Source organism: Falco peregrinus, chromosome 8, assembly GCF_023634155.1.
Source record: "Falco peregrinus isolate bFalPer1 chromosome 8, bFalPer1.pri, whole genome shotgun sequence".
NCBI classification, from domain to species: Eukaryota; Metazoa; Chordata; class Aves; order Falconiformes; family Falconidae; genus Falco; species Falco peregrinus.
The window spans coordinates 11759764-11785805 of NC_073728.1; the positions used below are offsets into that span (position 1 = coordinate 11759764).

The 26042-nt window shown below is 42.4% G+C and overlaps 1 protein-coding gene across 1 annotated transcript in view; it reads right to left on the reverse strand.

Moving 5' to 3' along the window:
- Positions 1-26042, reverse strand: part of UNC80 (unc-80 homolog, NALCN channel complex subunit) — a 129877-nt gene that overhangs the window by 29990 nt on the left and 73845 nt on the right. The window contains exons 30-50 of the mRNA XM_055811761.1: positions 25309-25416; positions 24483-24621; positions 21953-22134; positions 21441-21572; positions 20735-20921; positions 19658-19789; positions 18995-19138; positions 17414-17514; positions 15917-16003; positions 14957-15140; positions 14171-14265; positions 13200-13289; positions 12703-12804; positions 10147-10327; positions 8938-9206; positions 6122-6256; positions 5210-5348; positions 3406-3502; positions 2535-2705; positions 2235-2327; positions 7-42 (exon numbers count right to left, since the gene is read on the reverse strand). Of these exons, the coding sequence (XP_055667736.1) occupies positions 7-42; positions 2235-2327; positions 2535-2705; positions 3406-3502; positions 5210-5348; positions 6122-6256; positions 8938-9206; positions 10147-10327; positions 12703-12804; positions 13200-13289; positions 14171-14265; positions 14957-15140; positions 15917-16003; positions 17414-17514; positions 18995-19138; positions 19658-19789; positions 20735-20921; positions 21441-21572; positions 21953-22134; positions 24483-24621; positions 25309-25416 (2804 nt within the window). The remainder of the gene's footprint in view (positions 1-6; positions 43-2234; positions 2328-2534; positions 2706-3405; positions 3503-5209; positions 5349-6121; positions 6257-8937; positions 9207-10146; positions 10328-12702; positions 12805-13199; positions 13290-14170; positions 14266-14956; positions 15141-15916; positions 16004-17413; positions 17515-18994; positions 19139-19657; positions 19790-20734; positions 20922-21440; positions 21573-21952; positions 22135-24482; positions 24622-25308; positions 25417-26042) is intronic.

Consider the following 26042-nt stretch of genomic DNA (forward strand, 5'->3'; position numbering starts at 1 on the left):
ACGTACCTGATAAAGTGTAGTTTGGCTCCCTGTTCTGGGTACCTGGAAAAACAGAAACAGTGCAATTGTAAACAGCAACTTAGTAGTGCCTAAACCGTGCCTTTCTGAAAGAAGGCAACCCTGTTCTAGCCCAGATAGATACTCACCATGGGCAGGATGGTATCTGGTGTCACTGGAACAATGGCTGCATGCAGTGAGCAACCACACTGAATAGCCTTTACCTCCCAACTGGCAGAAAACTAGAGATGCCTATAGTTACTGCCCTTGTCACAAAAGGAAAAATTCAGGCTTAAAAACCATAGCTCTCTTTCGAGCAATTGCTCTTAGTGATTTTCACCCCAGTGCTCAGTCTGTTCCAAGAAGCCAGAGCTCACCTAGTGAGTGTTTTTTTTTTGTTTTATTGTCATTTTCTCTTGCCACTTCTTGTTGAGAAAGCATTAACAAACCCTGCACCGCTTGGCTAACACGTCCTAGGCTGGAACAGTGACCATTCTACCATCACAAGATTCCTGCTGTTGCTAGCAGATGTCTGTTGCAATGGTAACACAACAGAAGAAACAAGGGCAGGAAACCTGGAGCAGTGCAAAAATATTTTGGATCAGAGACTGAACGACTGATAACCAGAAAGATCTGGAAATGTAAACCAAGATGTCTGAGTCACACAGCATCAGGAGTTTCTACATTGCCTGTCAGCAGATACATATTAACTGCTCTCCAAAATCAGCAGACAAATAATAGAGTACTACTTTCCATTACACCCTATTTACCTTAGACCGGGCAATCTTGCAATGGAAGTAAATGGCATATATCCACTTCAGACTTGAGCATGAAGGGGTTTATCTGCTTCTCAGATCCGGGATAGAAATTCAGAGCTATGTTTCATCGATGCCTGAATTGGTCTTAAAGAATAACAGACTGATTCCAAGAGTTAGCAACCAAGATTTCTACACTACACATCTATAAATTGTCATAATAGCTCTTTGATGATCCATGCAGAGACTGATTTCTATCTCTCTTCAATATAAAATAAAAAAGACAGGGAGTAACTTGGAAAGCATGCTTTGCCAGGAGAGCGTTCCTGATTTTCCGTCTTATATGGTGCACAGTATTGTACTAGACTATTGGGTGTGCACAGACTCAAAAGAGAAATCCAGAGTAAATACTCTGCTCTGGAAGAACAGCTACTCCAGCTTTTGCTAGGGGAAAATTCCCTTCCCAAGTCAGCACAAACATTCAACTTTAAGCACAGTAAGGCATAGCCTGGCCAGGAGAAGGCAGGGCTGCCCAGAACAGTAATCAGTACTGCAAAGAACACCTTCATAATCCCAAGTGCTTGTGGGTGGATTTTGTAGCAAGATTTCTTAAACCCTTGCCCTATGACTGAGTAAATTGTCCAGTGGCCTCGCCTAATTCACAGCAGCCTAACTGGGATGGCCAGTATGGCCAGGGAGCAGTATTACATTCTGCTGGTGCCATCTCTTTCCTTACTTCCTCCTTCCATGTGAGGTTTTTATGTGAGCTTTTTGTGGTTTTTTTTTCTAAGAACAAAAGTATTCCCAGTCATTCTTCCCTTTCTCTCAAATCCTCTGCCACCCATTCCTTTGCTGTCTGTAACTGCAAAAAAATCCAGACCAACGTGGAGGCAAAGATGACGGAAAGGGACTGTAGGAAAAGTAAAAGTGATCAGGAAACAGAAGAAAAACTAGAGGAGGTGCTAGTCTCTGTGAAACCCAAACGGCATTCAGTTTGAGCTTGTACTGCTGTTCAGTCTTTCAGAAAAAAGCCAGAGGGAATCTGACCCTTCTGCTATCCAAGTGGGCTCCGCCCAGTGGTTGCTTTGACAGTGGGCTCAGAAGAAGGCAACGCAGAGAACTGAGGGACGCAGCTGTTTTGTCAGTATGCTTCTAGAGTGTGAAAAGGGAAACAAGATGGCATGTCCTCCATTTTGATATCCTGGTCTTCTATGTAGTCCCATGGTTTTAAACTAGAAATTCTAGTCTTGGGGATTTTGGTCCTGGGCTGTATGCTCTTTTTATCCAACTATTTTCTCTCACAGTACCTAGAGCAGTTCCTTGGACAGCTGAGGAAGTGCTCCAAGCACTCTGAGCAATAAGATGAAGATGTTACCTTACCTAACATCCCCCTCCCCCCCCCAAACAATCAAGAAAAAAACAAACAAACAAACAAAAACCTGTTCAGAAAAATGAGAAAGACAGAAAAGCTCACTGACTTACCTGGTGTTCACACCTGCTGACATGGTGTGGTTTGCTGTTGTGGTCCCTTTATGGCCTTGGTCACATCGACTCATCTGTGGGGCTGTCATAGGCCTGGCAAAGGGAAGGTGAATAGCACACTAAAGACTAACAGTTGCACTGAAATTCTGCTTGTGATCTGGTGAAATTTGGCGCTAATTTTACCATGTCTAAAACTCAACCATTATTCAAGCTAAGCTGCGTATCGTGACCTCCAGTGCACTGCCTCTCCCCACACTCATAACCAAACGCAGACTCAGACCTTTGAACCATGTGGGTTACCTGGTGAGAACTTCTACACTGTACAAGAGGGCCTGCAAAGAGGTGGCAAGGGCAGCCATAGCAGCAATCTCCTCACGGGCTGCTGTCACAGTCTCCACTTGAGAGGTTTGTCTCTTCAGTTTCTGCAAGTAACAGGGAACCAGCGCTTCCAAGACCATCAGCATCTGGAGGCTGGAAAAATAACCAGTACTTGGTCTGTTTAATTTTGTCGGTCCTGAAACTCCCATCAGGCAGAGGCTTAAGCTTCTATCTGAAGACCCTTGGATCTCTCACTAGCCTTGTGATTTCACTGCTTCTTACTAGATAAGCAGTCCTGGGACAAAGAAACTCTCGAGTCAGGGACTTCAGGGAGGAAATCAGCTGATATATGAAACAATAACCTAAACTTCTGGGTATATCTTCTGAACATGTCATCCATTTGCATTCATTCATTTTCCCTTCCAAAGACTCCTTTCCTCTCTGGTTCCCTCTTGGAAACTAATCTTTTTGCTTTAGCAGTCCACCTCCCCTCTTTCTGCATCTTCCTGTTCTTTCCAGCTACCCCTTTGTCCCTCTCCAGCCCCCTCTCCATTGCTTCTCTGAAAACAGAAACCTGCAGGACACAGCGTGATCTCCACATTGGAAGTACGGCTTATGTGTTGCTGCTCAGGTTGCCATCCAGCTTAGTGCTGCAGCCAGTGGCTGGCAGAATTTGGAGCCAAGTGCCCTAGGAAAGGTATCAACAGGCAGAGGTTTGGCCTCACAGAGAAGCCCTGTGCTTGGAATGCATTGCTATGTCCTCTGCCTCCGTTTGTCAGCCTTGCTTTCGCATGCTATACACAGCTTTTATGCTTTTTCTGAGTCTGCACAAACCAAGAAAACAGATCAGCACCTTCTGAATGATTCAGGAGCATAGGCCACCACCGTCACACACAGCTTGATGGCTTCACTGATTGAAAAGGTCAAGTCTTCGTTCCCATAGCAGAAATCTAAGGGAGTAAAGCAGTATGAGAATACTATCACACAAACAGCGAATATGAAAGGAGCTAGCACACTCTTTCTTTTTCTCCCTCTTCAATTGCTTGCTTCTCACGTTAACAATCCCCAATAAGCTCTTGATTTTTGACAAAAATCTGTCTATATAAAGGAAACATATGTTACACTCCCACTTGCACCCCGCCATCCAAGAACCCAGTAGGTGAGAAACAGTTCTCAGTAGGTCAACTATGCTGAGCATAAGGCCTGCAGCTGCCACTGGAGTCCCATTTCAAACATCACTCATCACAAGCAAAATCTTAAGCTCATACATGACAAGAACACATGTCAACTTAATGACATTTTTTATGCTCCCTCCACTTTTTCCTAGATGTTTCCACCACACTAAAAATGATGCTGATACACCACAGATGGCAGAAGATAGTCCTACTTCTGAAAAATCAAGCCCCTTCTATGCTGGCAGCCACATGGGCACCAGCACAAGAGTGGGTCTGGTTTGCTAGTGATTTGAGAAAAAAATTTCAAAAGCATTTAAGTCCCATGCTACAAATATTACTTTGGGGATAATTAGTGCCAGGCACCAAGAAACTAAAGTATCCAAAGAACAATATTTGTAATACAACTATAGTCCCATTTTTAGAAGTGACTTTGATATATAGAAGCCCAAGTCAAAGTTAAGGTCCCAAAGCATGTAAATGACTATGAACAATGGAACGTGGAAGTCAGATGCTTTAGACAATTTTGATCTTCATATAAAAAATACCAGGTACACAACATACTCATCCACAGTCTCATCAACACACACTTCGGAATTTTCAGAGATGCCTTCAAATAACCCTCCACAGAAAACCTAAATATTTTATGTAACGTTTACTACAGTCCACAAAGAGGAAGAAATATCTTATTTTGTATCATTTTTATTATAACTTGTGATATTTTGCACCATTTTTATTATAACTTGTGATAGAATTGTGCAGCATTGTAAAATCCCAGTATATAAGAAAGCTTTAGCTCTAAGGCTAGACAGGCTTCACGGTTCATCAAAAGAAGTATTATTTAAGGGAAATGCAAATTAGGAAAATAAGTTAAAGATCCTTATAAAAATCAGCAAAAATTACTTCCCTGCAAATCACAAAGCAGCCAAATTCTTAAATGCCACATTGCACATATAGCTATCAAGAGTTATAGTACCCTGGATACATCATACAGCCGTATATATTCTGCTTTGTGATAAATCAACACCCCCCCTACAGCTCAGCACTGCTGAATGTCTGAATGGCATCCGTCATTTACTAGTCATAGTCTGCCCACGGGAGAGGATGCTTTTGTTTCCTGCCCACATGGAGCAGTGGAGAGGATGACACTGATCTTGTCAGCATGATACAGTTTATTAGGCATCTTTATTCTTCACCCACACATGATAAAATTCAAAATGCCAGGGGCTAGTCTCACACTAGCAGTCTCAATGCAGAAAAAGTAGCTTTAGAATAAAATAAATTAATAATTCCCCTCCTGCAGAAAATATCAAAAGGATAGTGGTGATAAAGCCTCATGATAAAAGCCTCATGAGGCATAAGAAACTGTTAGGACAGCATTCTGGGAGAAGAAAAGGGCCCTGAACAAATCATGCTGCATCAAATGCATGTTGAATCAATAAACAACAAACCAGAATCACTGAATAAAGGGTGCTTTGCTGTTACCTAGTGACTTGAGAGGCTTTTCTGCTTTCACCAGCTCTAAGATGTCCAAAATGTCTGGAGTATCTCCCTCTAAAGACTGCAGCAGGTCAAACAGGCACTGAGCTGACACTCCTTTGCTGGTCCCATTGTTTGTAGCATCCTGTTTCAACAACAGACATCCGTGGTTGGTTTTCTGAGGGCTTTTGTGCATCCCAGGAATCTTTACCTGGAGGTGTGGGCAACCTTTTTTTTTGGCAAAGGGCCTACATGGAGTTCGAGAGCTTACTGCTGTCAAACGATAAGCCTTGCCTGACTCAATGGATTGGTGCAACGGTGGAAGCATGATCTAAAAACTGCACACAGCTTTACTTTCCAGAAAAAGCAGATCTTTGCTGTCGTGGGAAGGAGAAAGCTGTGTGTGTTTACAGTGTATATGCAGTCATATTTGGCAGTCCCATTTAAAATTCAAGTTTCATTAACTTGTTCTAACTCACTAAAATGTTAAGAAGTAATTAGTGAATATTCCAAAGCATAGCTAATCCAGTCTTATAGTTCACATGCACTGAAACTTGGCATTAAAATTTTAGTTCCCATTGCTGGATTCTAAGAAAGGATTTGCATTTAAAGAGTTGCAAATAATTATTGTCCTTTTATAACCTATTTATACACAGGACTTTAAAGTGAAACCACGTTTACTAGCCTGGATACCAGTGACCCATTATTACCTCAGCATCCTGCTCAATCAATTGATGAACAAAAGCACGCAGAAATAAGTTCAAGACATGGCTCTGTGCAGCACCATGTGCAAGTAAGGACGTGTTCAGTAAGAACTGTGCTGCTGCTCCAGCTGTTTTCTCTTTGTTATCTCTGATGAGGGTCTGGCTGCATACACAGGCTTCCCCACACTGAGACTGGGGAACAGCTTTTACTCACAGGGAACTCCAGGAGAGGGGCCACACTTGCAAACAGCTGCAGAATAAAGGGCTTGCGATGCAGAACGTAGAACTGGCGGCATGCAAACTCAATCGCTTGGCGTAACTGTGGGTTGCTCTCATAGTCGGCGTATACCTGAGCAAATAAAAAAGGACATGGAAATACTACTCCAGTGGAAGGGCTCTCTATCTCCTGACGCCAGATCGAATCAACTATGGCCTTGTCATTCCCCATATGTTTGCCTAACGTTTTTAAAGGTGGAGGCTTGACCACCCCCCCGGCAATGCATTTCAGGGACAAACTATCCTTAAAAAAAAGTTTTGCTTGTCACGCTTGAACCTTGTCACAGCTTTAGTCCATTATTTTTTGTCCTATGTATCAGAGATAGATTCCTTCCCTCTCCTTCCTAGAAGCACTTGTTTGAAAGTAGTGCTTTCTTCCTCAGTCTTCACCTTTTTCAGTTAGGCAAGTCCCAGCTCTTTCAGTCCTTTCTCACATGACATGTTTTCTAGATGTACATCCCTGTTCCAGTCTGCAGTCTTTCCAGTTAACTGATGTTTTTTGTGCAGTGCCCATGACTGGACATTTCAAGCCAGGAGTGCTGCCGATTGGAGCAGCAGAATTACTCCACGTTTCTTTCACAAGATATCAATCTGTATAGTCATCCCAAGAATGGCATTTGAGAGAGATTTTTTTTTTTCCTTCCACAGGACACTGTTGATTCATGTTTATTTTCAGATCTGTAACAACTCCAGTATTCTGCCCTGCAGAAGTGTTACTGAATCAGCTGCTTTCCCTTCCTATTTATGCCGCTGGTTATTCACAAGTAAGGACTTAACGTATGTCCAACCTGTTCAACATAATCTGGGTTTTTCTCTTATTTTCAGACTGCACCCTCAGTTTGTCAAGACAATTTGAACTCCTAGCCTGTCCTCCAACACACTGTCAATTCTGCCCACTTTTTACATATTTTAAGTTTTTTAGAGTGGCATTTCCTTCAGGGCTGGCCACTGAACCATGCAGCCAATGTGTTGCCAAAGACGTGGGATTTGTTTCTCAGGTATGTAAACAATATAAATTGCTAGGAACAACATCACTGTGTGTCCTCCTTCTGTCCAGTTCAACAGCCTGTCTGAACTTCTCTCCTGGTATGAGTCTGGGGGAGGTTTGGGGTGGGGGTATGCAGGATTTTCTTGCTATTTGCTGGCAACAGGTAATGTTGAGATTTTATGGTAGTGCAAAATTTGCATTACAGCACAGGGCTCTTGAAGGTTCCTAAAAAATTGTTAGTGTGCGACACCTCTGCAGAGATGTATTCACTGCTTAGTAGCCTAGTAGGCTGAAGAGATTGGTATGTCTTATAGACAGTCAGAAGCCTCTAGTGAGCTTATAAGGACAGTTAATCACCATGGCCCGTTACACTTACAATATCTCATTTACTTGACAAACGGGAAATAATTAACTGTACGTGCATTTCACCAAGAAAAGCATAACAAAAAGAGGCCTGTGGGGAAACGTGCATGTACGCATCAGGAATTAAGCTATTAATGGTTGGTTCAAGCCCAGAAGTGGTAGAAGAATTTCTTTGTAATGACCACAAACCAATCAGCTGATCTTGAGTGCCTGGAATGGAGAAGTGAGGATCTGCAAAACCAAATAAACTCAGAAACACTTGGGTTTTCTTTTGGAATTACTGTTTTGCCTCCTAAGAGTGGTATTTCATTAATTTCATTAAGTAGTTTAAAATAATTGGTATGGGGCAAGGGAGGATAGGAAAGAATTACAAAACTAATTTCTCTCAATATGACAAGTGGAAATGAAGGGAGAGTCCTCCACAATTTTGAATGGATACTGCCAAATACTTCAAATTAAGCTATTGAGTTATTTTATTTCAAAATGTCTTGTTTCTAATGAATAAATCTGTGCATTGCAAACCTGGATCTAATATGTACTTATCCAACCATGCAAGGCATGACATTAGAATTTCCAGTTACTAAAGAGTTTGTTTAGATAGCTAAATTCATCACTGGTCCTAGTTATTGTGCTCTGTTAACTATATTAAAATGAGCATGCATAAGGATGCCATAGTCATTGCTTCTTTTACAGAAACAATAGGTTTTTTCTGTATTTGCATTATAATACTAAATCCTTATTTGGATACTGTCTTCAAGCCCTGCAGAAATAATCTTTCTGTCTGTAAAAGAACTGTATCTACTTTTTATTTATTTTCAGTATCTGATTTTTGTCAAATGTCAACAGGAAAAAGGCATGTTTGTACACCCCCAAAGGAAAGAGAAACTCCACCTCTAACACTTCCAATATTTGTCATCACTCACATGCAAAGACCACATACAGTTTTTCACAAACATTTAGTCTTCTTTTCTGTTGCTGTTTAAATTGCAGAGAATACAATTATCATACTTCAAAAAGTGAATATAATTTAGTTTCCATCAGCAAGTAGCAAATCCAGATATTTCAACTATTCCCCAAATTTCAGCCATCCCTGGAGGAAAGAACACTGAGGGAGACCCAAGGTCCAAAGTTTTTCCAGAAATTTCACATTTCTATGTGGAAGTACATAGTAAGGGAAGCAGACATTCATTTACTTAACATAAAGAAGACGGCAAAAGGTACTCAAGAAGAAAAGGGAATGTAGTCTCAGGAGTTCTGATCTGGGCCATCCCACCTTGATCTGTTGTGTTCTTGGGGCCCCCAAAATCTGTGATCTCACCAGGACTCAGCAGTTTAACAGTCAGTTCTATGACAAAGTGCTCACTCGGAAGTCTTCCTTTGTATTGTTCATGGAAATGGCTCACCTGCAACATGCTGGGGAGGACCCACTGGTACCCGCTGAGGGAGAAGAGGTGGTTAAAGTGCACGGCTGTGTTGATGACTGTGGCAGCGTACTGCCTCAACAAGGCACTGTCCTCAGGGTGCAAGATCAGGGCACCGTTGAAGACGTTCAAGAACAGCATGATCTCGTCCCCCCAGGGGAACTCGCTGGGCATGCCAAGGAACATCTCCTCCAGCAGCTTAATCCACAAGCTTTTCTGAAGAGTATCCAGACCAAAGAGCTCTTTCCCAGCTGTGGGGGAGAAGAGGCAACAGCAATCAACTCTGTCCACCACAGCCAGCCTCACAACATTCCCAGAAGTCAAAGGCCCTTCCAAAGAATCATCCCACAACACCGACCATTGTTCTGCCTTTTTAAAATTATTTCACCCATCCTGTACTTTGAAAGTGCCCATAGGGCTCGAGTAAACCTTCACTTAAAGCAACACACTTAAAGATGAATGACAAATATCACACAGCTCATTAAGTCTGCTCCCCACTGGTTGGAAATTCTCCTCTTAAAAAGTGAAAGCAGATCTGAGCTTGTACCTGTATCATCTGCCTCATACAACTTGAATGGCTGTGTGGATTTATGCTGAATTTTTATTCTTCAGGTGTCCCAGACATTACAGGACATTGATGCAGAGTTACAATAATGCTTCTGAAAGCAAGTGCCTTTAGGGCCTGTTACAAAACTTGCCAGTGCTTACCACCCTGCAACAGTGGCCTGTTTAATCCACAAGTCAGGCTGGAAACCCTACTTGACATTCAGAGCAAAGCTTCTAAGAAGTGGGCTGTTTCTATATCCCTGCTTCAGAATTTGCCAGTCCTCATTGGAAGTCCTTTCCTTCCTCAGGGTGGGTGGTGAAGGGCTCTGACAAATCCTTTCTAGGTGCAGTTATGCCACTGGACACAGTATTTTAGCTGTAGCCTCATGCATGATTTTAATATATAATTATAACTTATTCTCATTTGGATCCAAAGAAAGTAGCTTTGTCTGGAGACCTCTAAGGGCAAAGCCCTTTCTGCTGTTGTGCTTACAAACCAACAGCTATGTATTGCTTTCCCTGGGAAGAGATTTATTAGCTTTCAGTAATGCTACAATCCTGTGTGTTTCTAAGGCAAATTAAGTGCCTCACAAAAACCTTCTGGACCCTGTACAACCACCAGAGAAAGCTATCAAAGGGCCATACCTTGGGGATCACTGAAGAGTGAGAACTCGGCATCAATGGCACTTCGGGGAAATGAAGGCAAGCGGAGGAGGTCCTCCTGGAGCATAGATACATGGGACTGCTTGTGGGCAGTAGGGATTTTCTGTGTCAGTGATATGAGGAATAACACCCGCCCCACCTCTTCTAGCTTGCGGGTGAACACCTGAAAGAGAAAAAGAGACAAGGATCAGAATCAGCCTGATCAAAGTGTTCTTTACAATGTATATGCACTTTTCTAGGTTAGCTTCTATGGCTTTCTCTTCCATGGCAGGGATGCTGCGCTCGTGGCCCAGAGGATCCTGTTAGAATTCACAGGGCTAACGCTGCACCCTTTTGTTAGGATTTGTGTGACCACTGTTCTTCAGCCCAGGTCCACAAAGATGGATACTGTTTGCAAAAGAGCTTTTAGCAACACTTTCTATTTCAGTGTTGTGGAGGACTTGGAGTGGTTGTCAAACACTTTGCAACTGTGACATGTGGTCCTTTGTAGATTAATGTAAGCTTTGCCAGTGTGAACCCCAAGGTGGTTCAGAGGCAAGCCAACTCCAAACTGAAAGCCATACAGTTGTAGTTGCTCTCTGCAAGGTCTTAGACTATAGTCAACATGAGGCTGGAATATTATCTACCTTCTGGGTTGAGATTGGCTCATGTCCGGCCATAGGAAGTGTATGTATAGTTGCAAAAGAGAAGTAGCCAATAAAACAAAGCAGATCAGATTCTGCATTACTGAATGTGAGTGAAGCCCTGCTCACTTCAGATTATCGCTTCTGGATTACACCAACTGGATTACACCGACTGGGAAACCAAGTTCCATTCTACCAGCCTCCTTTGAACTTCTGACTGATAAGGCTAGTCAGGCTAGCTATTTTATTTTGATGCTAAAAGTAACCATAAGGCAGAGTGATGCTCAGTAGTAGAAGCAACTGTCTTTGGAAGCCGTTTCACGACAGCTCTTAGCTACTGGGATAAAGCCAAAATTCTAAGCATGCGGCTTACCATGTGACAAAGCTCAGCTTCCCAGGGCCTGCAGTTGCTATGACCTTGCTCTGAAGAGCACCCAGCTTAGAATTGGGTGCTCAGTCAATCAACAGTAAAGAAAGTACTTTTCCATGGATTGCAGCTCTGTGGGTAGGCTCTACGTGCTGTTTTCTTTGCTGAAGCTGGATGTTGTCCAGCAACTTACTGCATGACTACAGAGAGGCTGGTAGATACTTGATTTAAGTTTTACCTTAGAAATATTTTGGCCTCTATGTACTCTAAACAGAAAAAAGCGGAATGCAAAATAATGCCCTGACAAAACTGGACGGGCCATTTTAAGCTTTTTTTGGTCATGTAGGGCACATCAAACTCATTTACGTAGTATGTGGGGCACATCTACTAGAGCCAGAATAATTTCTGTCAGAGAACCAACCAAAATTATTCCAAGAAATTTCCAGTTTTTATAGACTTCCCACTGATAGATACAGCACATTAAATATTACCCTATTCTGTACTATACACGAGACATCATTAACTGTATTCTCCATTATTTTAGCTGCTAGTACATCTTAAGCAGCTTTATACCCACTTTTTATAACCATTCCTGATGATATTTTCCTGCCCTTGCACTCACATTGCTACAGACAACCACAGAAGTTGTTTTTTGGCTAGAATAATACAACTGTTAACACCAAACTTACACTGTTTAACTACATTCCCATCCTCCCCTCCTTTTTTCTTTTTCCCTGCTTATTACCATTCTTTGCAGGTACAGCTAAAGCAACTGTTCCCTAAACAGTCAACTCTGTGTTACTGAGACAACATTGCTTTTGTGGAAAGCAGAACATGCGGCTTCCACAGGTGGAGTGAGCTCAATGCCATCGTCTTACTGTCCAAAGAAATGATACTTGTAAGGGTTTGCAGCACATTAAAGGCATTGCCCTGCCACTTTAGTTAGGATTTAGTTCCTAAGGTAGAGCTCCTGGGATCTGCAGAACGTTAGCGGATCATGAGGCTGGATTATCAGGTCATGAGGCTGGAAGATAGGGAAGACTGCTCTTCTGAGGACAGATATTCCCCCGATGAAACAGTTGCTACTGCTTTGCCCCTAAGAGTAGCTATGGTAAAAGACTAGCAACTGAGAGCAGGACAAAGAAGAGAGACAGGTAACATTCTCTACAGTGAGAGGACAGAGAGGAAGGTAGAATGGAGAAATCCTGCTCCACAGCCAGAGGTAATCTAAAAGAAAGAAATAAGCAACTTTTGAAGCTGAGGCAACTGAAGCTCTTCTGGCCAGGTATATGAGAATGCAAAACAATCTGCCTAAAAGAAGCTGGCTGGAGAGAATGGGAGAGAGTTCACATTGTGTTCTTTGACTCTTCTTAAAATACTATACACCTGTCCAACGGCACCAGGGCCGATTTTATGCCAATTGCTACTTCCCCAGCAAAGCTCTCTTACCTGCATGCAGTGTGAGTGAAGGCCTTTAAAGGGAAAAAAAAGGTTCATTTAGGTTCAGGGTTTTTTTCTGGGCAGAGTTGTTTGGTGGCAGTAAGTTACCTGCTTCTGAATGAGCTCTTGACCCTTTTCTGGATGCATTTGCACTAGGTTGAGCTGGGGAGAAACTGACCTCCGGAAAGGGTAAATGTCACGGACGTAGGTCTGCCAGGAAAGAAAACAAGTGTATTTCAAACAAATGTAAGTGTAACAGCATCACTCAACAGAATCAAAAAAAAGGTCTTTTAGCCCTTTCTGAAGCTTCTGGATAGGGGCTTTCAGACAGTGTTTGGCATCATGGAAAAGCATAAACAGAAGAGAAATTTGCTCTTTTCTAAGAAAGCTAGACACTAATGACCTAAGAGCAAGGGACTCCAATCTCCCCCTCTTCTGTCAGACTCCAATCTTTCACCACACACAACTAAACACCCAAGATGTGGTGCCCACAGGACAGAATTCTGTGTGGTTATGGCCTGCTTGTTCTCCTTTAGATAACCCTGATATTTAAAAAGGGGCATAATGGAAAGAACAAAGTCATTTGAACCTGACCTTTGTCTTACCTTGTTGTAATGAATAAGATTCCATCGCTTATCCATTAAAAAGTAATGCGAAGACTGCGTTTCAGGTATGTTAAAAAACTCCAAGCACTCCTGAAAAGGAAGGAAGGAAAACATCCTGTTACTTATTAGCTGTCCTGTAGAAAGACCACAACATCTAAAAGAAGAATATCCAGCTAATAATGCACAAAGGCACAAACCTGCAAGCCTCAGACAGGCTGTTACACAGTCCTGGCATTGATTCTTACTTTCTTTCTTTAAGTACATGAATATGTTTGTGATAATCAAGCCATGCTGATATCACAGTCCTGAAGACTGATGTTACTGAATTTTGATGTCTTCATAATCACACATATTTGTCTGGCTATATGAGCCATATGGGTATTGCAGCTTCCATTCCCATACTATGTATTTATCAAGCTTTAGTGATAATTGTTGCACAGACGCACTGAAGTTCCAGTCCTTCAAAGTACTGAGATGTGTGATTCCCACCAGCTGGACAAACTGAAGGCTTTTACAAATCTGTTTCCTATGTGGCTCAGTTAAGGCCATCCAGGAAGTTTTTGGCAGAAGGGGGAACTGACCTTACATCTCCTAGATCCCAAGATATCATCATAGCTACTGAACTCTCATTTCCATGATCATTCTGTTGCCTTTAGTGTTGAAAAAGCCAAACTTTTAAACGATTTATCCAAAGCATAATATACAGCAAATATCCAATAAGCTGCAATGTCTTCAAATATAGTTGCATTTGTAGGGTTCTGGCTGTCTGTGAGGTCAGGGCATTTCTGTTATCCTTTAATACAGTGTCCTGTTTATTGCAACCAAGCTGTCCTCACAGGGAGGCAGAAATGCCTGTCAGCAAAACTTCCCAACACGAAACAGGATGATCAAGCAGAATGTGTTGCTGGCGTACAGGTATGGCAGTAAATGTATTATTAAGCAGTTTGTCTGGTTGAGAAACTCATTCTTACCTTCAGAAGAGCCTCAAACTGTGTGTCCTCATGGACTGGTAACTGAGTTGGGATGTCACACTCATTCTGTCCGTGCACGACAAGGGTTTTTGTACCTAAAGGAAGAAAAGCAGTTGCAGTCTCCATGGCCTCCTTAATTAGGTCAATTTCAAAAGACTGTCCATGGAGGAGAAGTGATGGTTCAAATTCATTCCTGGGCAGAAAGACAATGCCAGACCTGTCTGGAATCCATTATGTGGTGTTAGCGTAGCCTCACACTTCCATAGTTAATAAGAAATTGATCTGTTTCTGAAGGATGAGCTGGTTTTAGCAGCAACTGTCACTCTGAGGAAGGAACAAACCTAAAAGGTCAAATCTGTTTTTCAGCCAGATATCTCTTGCCTGACTCATGACGGCCTAGGCTAACAGCGTGCTCTTCCTGGGCTCTCTCAAGACTTAAATGAGAGGTTGCAATGCATCAAATCAAACTGAGTCTGAATCGTACAGTCTTATAATGATCACCCTGCCAACCTTTCACAGCCCACCTGGCAAAAAAGCTCTGGCTTGAAAAGACTGTTCTAACTCACTTTCTGTTTGCTTCTTTTAGAGCTCTTGAAGTGGCTATCTGAATCTCAGGGAATTAGAGATGGAATTTACTGACTGCATCCTCAGCTCAAGGAAAACTGACTTAGAATATGCAGCCATTAGTAGCAGGTCTTTTTCTGATCTAGTTCTGATGCATCTCCTTTTCGGTAGACTGGTCGTGAACTTGGAAGTGAAGGAGATTTAAATAATAATTTCTTATACCTGGCATTGAGGCAGTCACCAGCAGCTTTACTTCACATTGTTCCTTCTTCATAGTCTGTTTAAGATCCTTGAAGAAGAGTCCTTCTACATAACCCACCACTTCCCAAAGGAAGGTAAGTGTGGCAGAAATGGCATCCATGCCCCACTCACATGGAGTGCGTACAAAATACATGATCAGTCCTACCTGCAGGTAGTAAGTGAGAGGAATATCAGGTTATACACACTCTTTTAACTGTGCAGAGCATTGTATAAACACAGAACAAGAACATTGCTCTTTTACCTTTCTTCACTCAGAGGGATAAGCTGAAAGTTTATACATACTACAGAACAATCTGCCTGTACTATTCTTCCTTTTTCTAGAGAGGATGAGGTTTGGGGCAAAAAGTACTGTTGTAGCCCAGCCTTAAAAGCTTTTGTAGATGAGGAAAAGGGAGACCCTCTACAGCAAGAGACTCCCTATGCCTTCTGCTGTGTTGCTGCCACATAAACAACTGACAACCAACAGAGGCCTCCTGGAGTAGCATACATCCTGTCTGTTTCATCTCCTAACTGCAGCAAATGCATTTTCCACAATCTTCAAGGAAGCTGCTAGATTTTCTCCAACAGGACTATCCAAGAGGAAAGCAATGTCTGAATCAAAATTAAGGAAAATAATGAAAGGTTTCTGGCACTGGGATCCTTCTATTAGTCTACAACTCACTGTCCGTGGTTCAATTCAGAAATACGTGACAGACTGCTTAGGGGTTTAATAAAAAATTAAGGGTTCCTTTTCCTCTCCCTAAAAGGACTCAAAGGCTGGTGTGTAAGCCTGGTGACTTGCACCTGCAGCCAGAAGAAGATATGAGCTATATAGGAAAAGTTGAGAGCATTTATTTCCTTGCAAATAGGAGATTAACTTTAAGGATGCATGCAGGCAGAGGTGAGATTCTGGGCTGCACAGCGGACCCACAAGCTACTCACCAAGTAGTTAAAGAGGATATGAGATGTCTGGGCAGGGAAGTCTCCAATGTTCAGCAGAAGCTTCCTTAACATATACATCAGCTCATCCTGGAAAAAGAGCAATTATTTTTTCTTCCTATCACAAAACAGAGAATGTATTTCTCCCTTTTGTCTTCTTTGGCTTTGTTTCTTCCTATTTTTCCATACTCCCTTGCTCAGCTCTGTCTCTCAGTGCATGAAGTAGAATTATATGCTTGTGATGGCTCCCACATTTCCCCAGATAAGGCTCAGAGAACAGCAGCCCAGTCAGTGTATTTCTTTTTTATCTCAGAGAGGCCAATATCTCCTACTGCAATTTGTACTCACTGTAGCATCCTGATTCTACACTTCTCTCTCTGTGATAATCCCCCGTGTTGCTTATCACAACAAATGACTACCTAAATGACCTGTGAAATCTAGTTCAGCTCAATTCAATAGCTTGTGGCTGCTGGGAAGGAGGTGCAGGCAGAATCTAACTTTTCTTCCTTTAGAGGCTGCCTGCTATAAATGTAGGCTAATACATTTCTTGTGGTGGGAAGGGGTTGTAGAGGAGAAAGAATCTCACTAATGGCTAAGGACTGACAGATTGTATCTAAAATGTCTTCTATGGCCCTCATCCTCTTAATGCACAGCAGATTTGAGCTAGTGTTACAGGCATGAAATATGGATAGGACAACTGATGCCAGTGATCTTATCTGCTGAAAGCTTCCAAGGAAATACACATCTTCTCTATGTTCTCTACTTGTGGTTGTAGTAGGTCTATGAAGAGATGGTAGAACAGCAGACTATGATATCTCTGAGGCTACACAGCATATAGCTTCCTTCTCAAAGATACTCAACAAACAGAAACAACCCTCTAAACTGAAATAGAAGCTTTGGGAACTGTGGCTGAGATGTCTCAGGAACAGCAAGGCCACTGAGACCTGGTTGCTCAAGGAACCAAAAAGCAGCCTTTCCTGCCCTTTCTCTAAGCTTAACATTCATTTTTTAGTCAGTTCTTAGGTGGTGTCTTGGAAGTTGAGGACAGTGATATTTCTGATATCGTACACCAAGTCCACAGTTGAGAAAGTGGTATGGAGAGTCTCATTACCTTTCTTCCGTAAAGCTTAGCCACGGCACTAGAAAGTGCTCTAAATAAGCCAGGGAAAGAAGAGGCCACCCCCGTCTTTCCAAGAAAGCTGAACAGTGGCATGGGTGGAGGCAATATTGCCTACGTTAGATAGTGTTGTGTTTTGCCAGACAGCTGTTCAAAGCTTGGATTAGAGCAAGTCAGATCCTTAGTGGCGGTAAATCAGCTGTGTCCCATTCACAGTAGAGGGCAAAGACTGAGGCCAAGTGATGATATGGCCTAAAAGACTTTGAGCTACATTATAACAGCAAATGTTTTCCTCCAGCGATGCCCACAGAGTGATTCTGCTTGCAGCTGTGCTCCCTGCTCTAAGCAATACATAACACCCACTGGGGAGAGGAAGAGTTTACCTGTCGGTTGCTGATTGTGAGCTTCTCAAGGAAATGGCGCAGAACTGTAGAGGGGTCTTCAATTAAGCAGTTCCACAGGACCTGCTGAGCAACAGCACTTACTGTAAAAGAGAAAACAAGGTCAGAACCATCTCCCTTGGAAAAGCCTTGAACTGGTACACTTAGACGCAAATGTTTTGAACTCTCTACGGCAATTGCCATGTTTTGTACAGAAACACACAGGCGCCTCTGATGTGCTAGGATTCCTGGTCACCAGTGCAGTCATCTCAAGCAATAATGACAGGTCTAATATTTGAACCTTCCCTAACTACTGGTGATATGATGGGAAGCACTTTACCACTGTAGTCAGAGGAATAATAAAGAAATAACTATTTGGATTCACAACTCCAGATGGAGAAATCTGGCAATTAAAAAACATAAATACATGTACTTTTTTGTTCATACATCATGGTGATTCATTGATTTTGTCTGGTATTGGTGAACAGTGTAAGATAGCAGGGAATTATGTTGATGATCAACTCCCCAGTGTGAAATTAATTGCAATCCTGTGAAGATTAGTAACAACAGAGAATTACTCATTATTTTGTCTTCAGTATTCAGTTCCCGATCACAAAATGACAACTACACTATTTAGGTAGCTGACTACATCCACTGAAAACAGAATATAAAATGTTACAGAAAGTTAAATGTGCAATCAACTGACATGATGACTGATGAGAAAGGAAGAAAGGGCAACAATCCACTTCCACCATCTACAAACATTTTAGAGAAAAAAATACAAAACCCCGCATTATTACTTTACGAATACATCACAGAACATAACCAAAAAGTTCAAGCTGTATATAGGTGGCTTTCCATGTCATAGGATCAAATAAATGCTCATGGGAGTAGACCTCTGAAGGTCTCTAGTCCAAGCCCTGCTTAGAGCAGAACTGCCACCTACACTAGGTTATGCCAACCATGGCTTTGACTAGCCAAGGCTTGATAACTGCTGTGGACAACCAAGCAATGGAAATTGCACTATGCTCCTGGCTATGAAGTCACTTACCAATTTCTGACCTGAACTTCCCAAGTTGTAACCTCTAGGTCAGAGTTCCTCTAACTCACTGTTTCCTTTTCATCACAGCAAACAAGCCCAGCTTCTGCAACCACTCCTCACAAAACACCTGTTTTAGGCCACTTGCCATCCTGGGATCCCCTCACTAGACCCTTTTCACTTCTCAATATTTTGAATCGATGGCTTTTTTAGGGCCCCAAAAGATCAAAAAACTCTCAAAACAAAACACAAATTGTGAAGAAAAAAAAAAAAAAAGGAAAAACCCTACAAATTCACATTTCTGTTGTGAATCTACTTCCAAATAGTTTGTGAGGATTTAATAGATTATTCATTAATACTCATAACAACATGCGGTGCGTAATACTTCTAGGAAACACGAACTGTGAGCAAATACATTGTGACTGTGTTACACCTCTTTTCCACTTTAGTTATGGCACCTAACAAATGTAAGCCATTGTTCAAAGTCCTCACAGGTTCCACCACCCTTGAGCCAGAACCCCTTGAAGTTTAATCTAGGGCAGTACCAGCTACTCCATCCTCCCGAACTTCTCCATCTTCCATCAAATGGACAATGGGGAGCACTGCTGCACAGATGCATGCTGGAAACACAGCTTGAGGTGGTTGTGGCACATGATGGTTTGGAGTATGCTCTGTAGTGTGTTCTTCATCTGGAGCAGTAAGAAGAGTAGAAGGTGAGTGTTAGTGAATAAGCTCTGGTATTATCCAGGCAGGTTAGATAAACATTTATATTAGGTTCTGTACAAACAGAACAAAAAATGATAGGCTGGCTGATCGCTGTGCAAGCACAGCAGGTTTACTGCTCTCTACCCAAGAAGAAACTGAGCCTCCAGCCAACTTCTTGATCAAGAATTTTCATTGTAAATAGATGTTTTTTCCATTTCCATTTCTTTTCTTGTAGGGAACCCATTTTCTTTTTGATGAAATCCCATTTCATTACCATTTTAAAGCTAGAATGCTTTCGATGGCACTACTGTCTAAATGAAAGATGAAGACATTGTGACAGCAGGGGTGACTAAGGTAATGCAGGGCAGCAATTCATTATAAACTGGCTCAAGCCTGGGAATACATTCAGCAAAAGGAAATGCCACCAGCTTTATGGTTCAACAGGAAAGGCTTCCAGTGACTGAAATCTCAGGAAAGGACACTTCAAAGTGAAGTCAACCCACCTTCTGCACTGACTGCTGACCGCACTGACCAGACAGAGCCACGGCGGAAAGAATAGTTCCTATGAGATGTACTGGAGGTGCAGGAAGGACTCACAGAGAGACGGCGGGAGGCCAGGTTGGCAACTTCTTCTACTGACAAAGAGAATGGGAAATGTCAATCCAGGTCCAACTGACAGACTTTAGGGAACTTTCTGGAGGACAGCACTTACAAACAAATTGGAACATTGAAAATTCAAGTCAGGTGACACTCAAAAGGCACAATTTAAAATCTGTAAAGATTGGTCAGATAAGTAATTTGCTCATGCTTTGGGAACCAGCAGAGCACTGCTCCATAACAATGCTTTGGTGAGTCACATTGTAACTGAGTCAGCTCTGTACTTCTTTTCATCTACATCCTGTTCACAGATTTCTGCTCACAGATTTCCCAGTGTATGTTTAGACCTGAACATCACTGTACTCACCTAATGCACATACCTTGGAATGCCTTTAATGACAGCTTTGTGCTGCTAGCCTGGACCAGTGAAAATCCTCACCCAAAGACTAAGCTTTTCATGAATCACATCACATAACTTTGGCTGTCTGGAAGTTTGGTACTGAGGTTGAGTGGGTCATCTAGACTCTCCCACTAGCCACCACAAAGGTAGAAAACTCCAGGGTCAATTCAGTCTATCCTAAGCTATGTGTCTTAAGACAGATCCTCCCATACTTTAATTATTAAACAGTTAAAGTTAGAAAAGGCAAACTTCATTCCTAGTGTCACAAATTCAATCCTGCAAGATGCTGGGAGCTTTGAGATGTTACATGCAGGCAAGATCCACCGAAGTTGGGGGAGAAAAGGTAAGGGGCTTCGGGTCACACTGTGAGCACTCAATATGTCCAAGGTTTTGTGGTTTTCTTGCACAAATTTTTAATTACACTTTTTCTCAATGACTTGGACTCTTCAACAAATGGATGTGGTTGTGACTTTTCTAACACTAACAATCTATGTTCCTGGACATCACACCCCTAAGCAGTGCTCTATGTTGGTGGCAGGTGCTCTCAGATTCCTGGAATGCCATTGCTGGCCCTGGAGCACACCTTCTTCTTCCTGCTCTGAGCTGGGTGTGCAAGTTGGCTCATAGCAGGCCTCCTGTGTGATGGGGATGGCAGTGATGAGACTGGCTTCCCGGCCCAGGCGTTTCTTCTCTTCCTCCTGCTGCAGGTTCTTCAAGATGTGCTCAGCTCGCTGATGGGAACGTGACACAGCTCTGGCTGAAAATGACTTCTGTCAGGAAGAAAAGAGAAGAAACACAGCCTGAAGCTGTTAGTTAAGATGCACGCATCCTGCATTTTCTGCCAGAGACCTCAGTGACATTCAGCAACTCAGTTTCAAAATGCAAATCAGACTAGTGCTAGCTGAACAGAGGTTCACCAGGAGACTTCTCTTGCAGTTATGTCTACAACAAGCTTTGGTGCAGACTTCTCCCAAGAGATGCCACAGAGAAAACTGTCTGTCAAGTAGTTCAAGTGAACTAATGTTCTTTTGGGGAGAGAACAGCTGTGTGCTCCTAAGATCTGAGTTACTGCTCACACAGGGATATGATATGCAGTACAGTACCTCAGTGAGCAAACAGAAAAGCCTTATGCCCATGCAGAAAATTCTGTGTGCCCTACACGCACTATGTACAAGATTTTTCCCAGCTGAGGATGACAAGAAAACTCAGTTAGTCCACATCTTTTTGCTTAACTTCCCCCATGCTGCTACAGAGAAAAAACAGTGCTTACTCTCACAATGTCTGCTTACCGACTGATCTTCATTTATAGGATCTTGCACACTCCCACTGCACTGAGGGACCCAGGGTGGATCAAACATTGGCACAGATGGCATTCCCAGGACGGGAGAAGGCAGAGTGAAGTTTATACTTGGAGGAGGGATCTAAACAAAATCATGAAAGACATTTAATTACAGCAGACTATTATTAATGTCAGTACTGCTAATTAAACATGAGCAAAAGTACCCAGGACATTAATTACCTCTGGAATTTTTTCCCAACTCTGTTATCTCACTACACTGTAACACCATGTATGACAAGCATTTTTTTCTTTCTCTGATGTTTTTCCTGACCTGTGTGCCCATTATACTCTCCCCATTTTATACAGGAGTTCTACACATCACCTCCCCCACTAGTGTAACTTACACAACCATTTTTTTCTCTAAACAGATTTTCAGGCAATTTCATGGCAGTGTGTCATTACACATCTATCCCAGAAGGCAAGCTGTAAACAGCAATGTTGTCTTTCACGTGTCCTATCTACCTTAAAGATCTGCTGTGCGCCCTCTTCCATCCTTGGCCAGACTTGATACCTAAATCTCCACAGCGTGTGAAATTTGAGAATGGCATTCAGTCTTTGCACTGTCTCTGGGTGATGAAATTCGGACATCAGCATGTCAGAAACAGCCTCTGGCACTTTCACAGCACACAGCAGGAACATGGCGGCTGCAGGGAGACAACATCTGATCATCTGTTTTCCTTAAGAATCTGTTTATTTGGCAGAGAAAAACTGCAGCTGTACAAACCCCCACCAAAGCAAACCTAATCTTGGCTCCAGAAATGAGATCAGCAGTCTACCAGGCTTAGCAAAAACTGTACTGCTTCATGAAACCAAGCACGCACGATTCCACCTTTTGGAGCCACACAGCATTACACGTGAAGCTTGGAAAAGCTTCTGGAAAACCTGCTTTTAAAATAAAATACAGCTTTGCTCCTGTCATGAAAAATCTCAGTCATTACTAATTTAAATAAGAAGCATCTCTTGAAGTAACAGGAATAATCAGGTTTGACTTTCAAAGATTCAGCTTCCAAGTGATTTCTGTGATGATTAATATAGACTGGTTTAACAGAAGCTCTGTGTTCCCCTCAGAGCAGGAGACAGTGCCCCCAGGTCTCACCTGTCTATTTTCACAGGTAAAACCAAAAAGAAAGGTTCTTAGTCAAATGGGCACCGTGCAATCATCACAAACTGCCTCCAAGAGAAAACGGGGTTGCTACGAATTGCAAGGCAAAGGACTAGGTCATGACGGAAAACAGCACAATAGAAGCTGAGCTGGCCCATAGTCATTTCAGTGGAGCATATTGTAGTATAAACAGACATAGTCAAGCTCCAGACTGATGGAAGCCAATTAATTTAGATGGGTGTCTGAGGGGCACTGAGCACAAAACAAAAGCAGAGAGAGCAGTGTTGCTGTGGGATTTCGGTGGGTGTCAGAGGATCCATGGCTGCTTTGACCAGTTGCTCACCACAGAGCACTGGAGGCAATATCTCTAGATTTGATGGCTGTTTGTCCACAGCAGAAACAGGACATTTGCCATCGTGTTTGCCTCAACACTTATTCAGAAGGTGCCAGGCATGAGAGCAGTGCTGAATGGAGGCCATTTGAACATTGCAGAAAAACAAGGCGGCTCTTTGGCTGCCTGGGTCCTGTCTTGCACTGTGAAGGCTCCCGTCCCTGCTCCAAATCTGTGGGGACCTTCTGTTTCACCAGCTCAGAGAACTTTCTACTCTTTCATCTTTTCAATGTAACTATGTCAAGTCTTTGTAGGACTGATTTTAAAAGTGTGAACTCATAGTCTCGTACTGAGGTAACCAAAAAAAGAAATACAGCCTTGGCAGGGCTCAGTAGATGGTGCTGTTGTACACCAACACACAAGTTCTTCAGCTTGTGGATAGCAACATTATAGGTTTTCAGGTTTTGACCTTGATGAAGGTGATTTATGCTTGGGCTGAAATCACTCTCTACTAAAAAAGCTACTACAGACCCTCAAATCGATTTTAAACCTTCCTTCAGGAATGGGAGATGGAGAAAGAGGTAGCTCAGAGGCTGCTTTGGAGGAGCCGCCAGCTAGCACTCCTCAGGAAAAGTAGCAAAGCTTTGTTCCCTTCCCTGTGAGCCATGGTAAATTTTTGACAAGAAAGAAAGAGTATCCAAAATTATTCCCCCAGAAAGGGACCTGAAGGAGAGAAAAGAGTGCAGTTTCAGGCAGTTTGTTTCTTTTCTTTATTTCGCTCCTTTCTCTTCCTGTCTTGGCCTGGGAAAGACAAAGGTGAAGGGAAGAGCACAGAGAAGACCTGCGGCTGAGGAAGTACACTGTGCACTGGTGGAGAAGATTCAAGCTCATAACAGAAAAATCCTTGTTATTAGTTTGCAAGGACATGATCTTACACTTTGTAGTAATAAATTTCAACTCATATCTGGAATTTCTTCTTCAAGGTAATACTCTTACAGGTGTATGATGTTCTAATCTTCTGTCTTAAAGATGACTCCCAACTATGTGTCATCAGCAAATATCATCTGCACAATTTAATACCAAAGGGAAATGGAAAATTTAGATAAATACCACACCGTAAGACTACTTATTGAGCAATGCTGCTGTCTCCATGCAATATGAGAATTTTCCTTTCAACAAAGCAGAGGGGCTATGACAGTTCCACTCTTATCCCTTTTCTCTGTTTTTGTATCAGCCCTCAGCTGGTACTAACAATTTCCATGAGGCAACATACAAAGCACTTGAGTAAACTCTAGATGGACAAAATCACTATTTCCTCTGCCTAGAAATCCAACTAAACACAAATACTAATTTTGATGCTCTCTAATCACGGACCACAACCAGGGTCTGAGAGACTGCCTTCCTGATCCTTCTGACTACCTCTTTTGTACAGAGCCCAAAAACACATGCAGGTCTATGAAAACCAAACAGTTCCCAATAAACCCTTGGTGGCATTCAGACTCTTCCATTACAAAGCTGTCTTGCAAGGTTAGCCATACTAAGTGGTTTTGTTCTCTTACCTGCTGCCCCAGCCATGTGCTCATCCACACTGAGCAACAGCTCCCATGCTGCTGGCTGGATGTCCCCATACATCTCTTCTGTGAGGATAGGAGCTGCCTTGATTAGCAGTGACAAAGGTGCAGGGGAGAGGCTCATTACCTGCAAAAAACCAAGTCATGCCTTACAGCAAACCCTAGTTTTGGTCTGCACATTACCCACTGTTAACTTCTTGTTTCAGCCATTTCAGATAAGGCTTCTTCTGAACATCGCTTTCAGCCTGCACTGAAAGAGCAGTGTTTGCAGCCTAGTTCCTTGAATCATGTACTAGTCACTCATGTCACAAAAACACTGATAAAGAGGATGAAAGGAAAGCCAGACTCTCCCAAGGTGGTGCACAAACAGTGATACAGATCCATGAAAATATCAAGGACTGCCAAGAACAAGTCTGTGAAAAGCCTGTTGCTTCTTCAGGAATACTGAACAAGAAAGAACAGAGAAAATTATTGCTGTAAACTGACAGGTTGTATTTGGACACATATGTGGGGTTTTTTAATTATTATTATTTTTTAATCCCCAGTTTTGATGCATATGTCCCTATAGGAAGCCAGAGATGCAGACTGCAGTTTAATGGAGCTACATGTTTGAAGGATTCTTGACAGGGTTTCCTTAAAGAGGCTTAAATTTAGCATTACTCAGCTGGGGAAAATATGCAGAGCTGAACTGATTCATATTCAGGAACAGTTCTTCACACAGGCTTGGAGATCCATATACATTTTCCTTCTTGTTGCAGTGTAACCTGACATCTATGTATCAGCCTCCCTAACTAGCATACGGCCTGGTCAGTACCTGGTGCCTGATGTATTTCAGCATTCCAGAGTCCTTCTTCCCTTCCAAGTTGATATCGACCACTCTCTTTTTCAGAGAAGGAGTTCTCAAGCATGACTTGTCTGAGCACTGGAAGGAAAAAAAAAAAAAAAAAAGAAAAAAAAAAAAAGAGTGGACTTCACATTTAGATTTCCTAAAATCTAAAGATTTCACACCTGCCTGAGAGTTGTCCCTAGCAGATTGTCAATGACAGTGATAATGACAAATCCTTTTAATGTTTATTATTCGCAATACCAAGGACTTTTCCCAGAATGCTGGGTTGCCACAGACTTTTCTCCTCAATCAAGTAGCCTGATGATTAACACAGGGGGTCCTCGTTTACCAGAGAGCTCACAAAGCCCCATGGAGCACACAGCCAGGTCTGCATATTGCAGCTACCTCCAGCTTTTCATTCTGCAAGCTGTAAAAAAAGAGGTTCCTCTGGATCCCAGATAAGTGTGGAAATGGTGTCCATGCAGTCAGAGAATGACAACACCTGAAGAATTCCAGAGTATGAAGAACTGGGATGAAAAGTCTACAGTTACATGAAATTCAGAAGTTATCACTCTCCCGCAGTCTCATCTGTACAAACATGGGGCACGTGTTTGTAGGAAACCTTATTGCCTCCCAGCCTCTTTTTTCCTTGCTATTGCTTAAAGGCTTTGATGGTTTGATGGATGATTAAATGTGTATCACTTTGCCTTGCAATTCAAAGC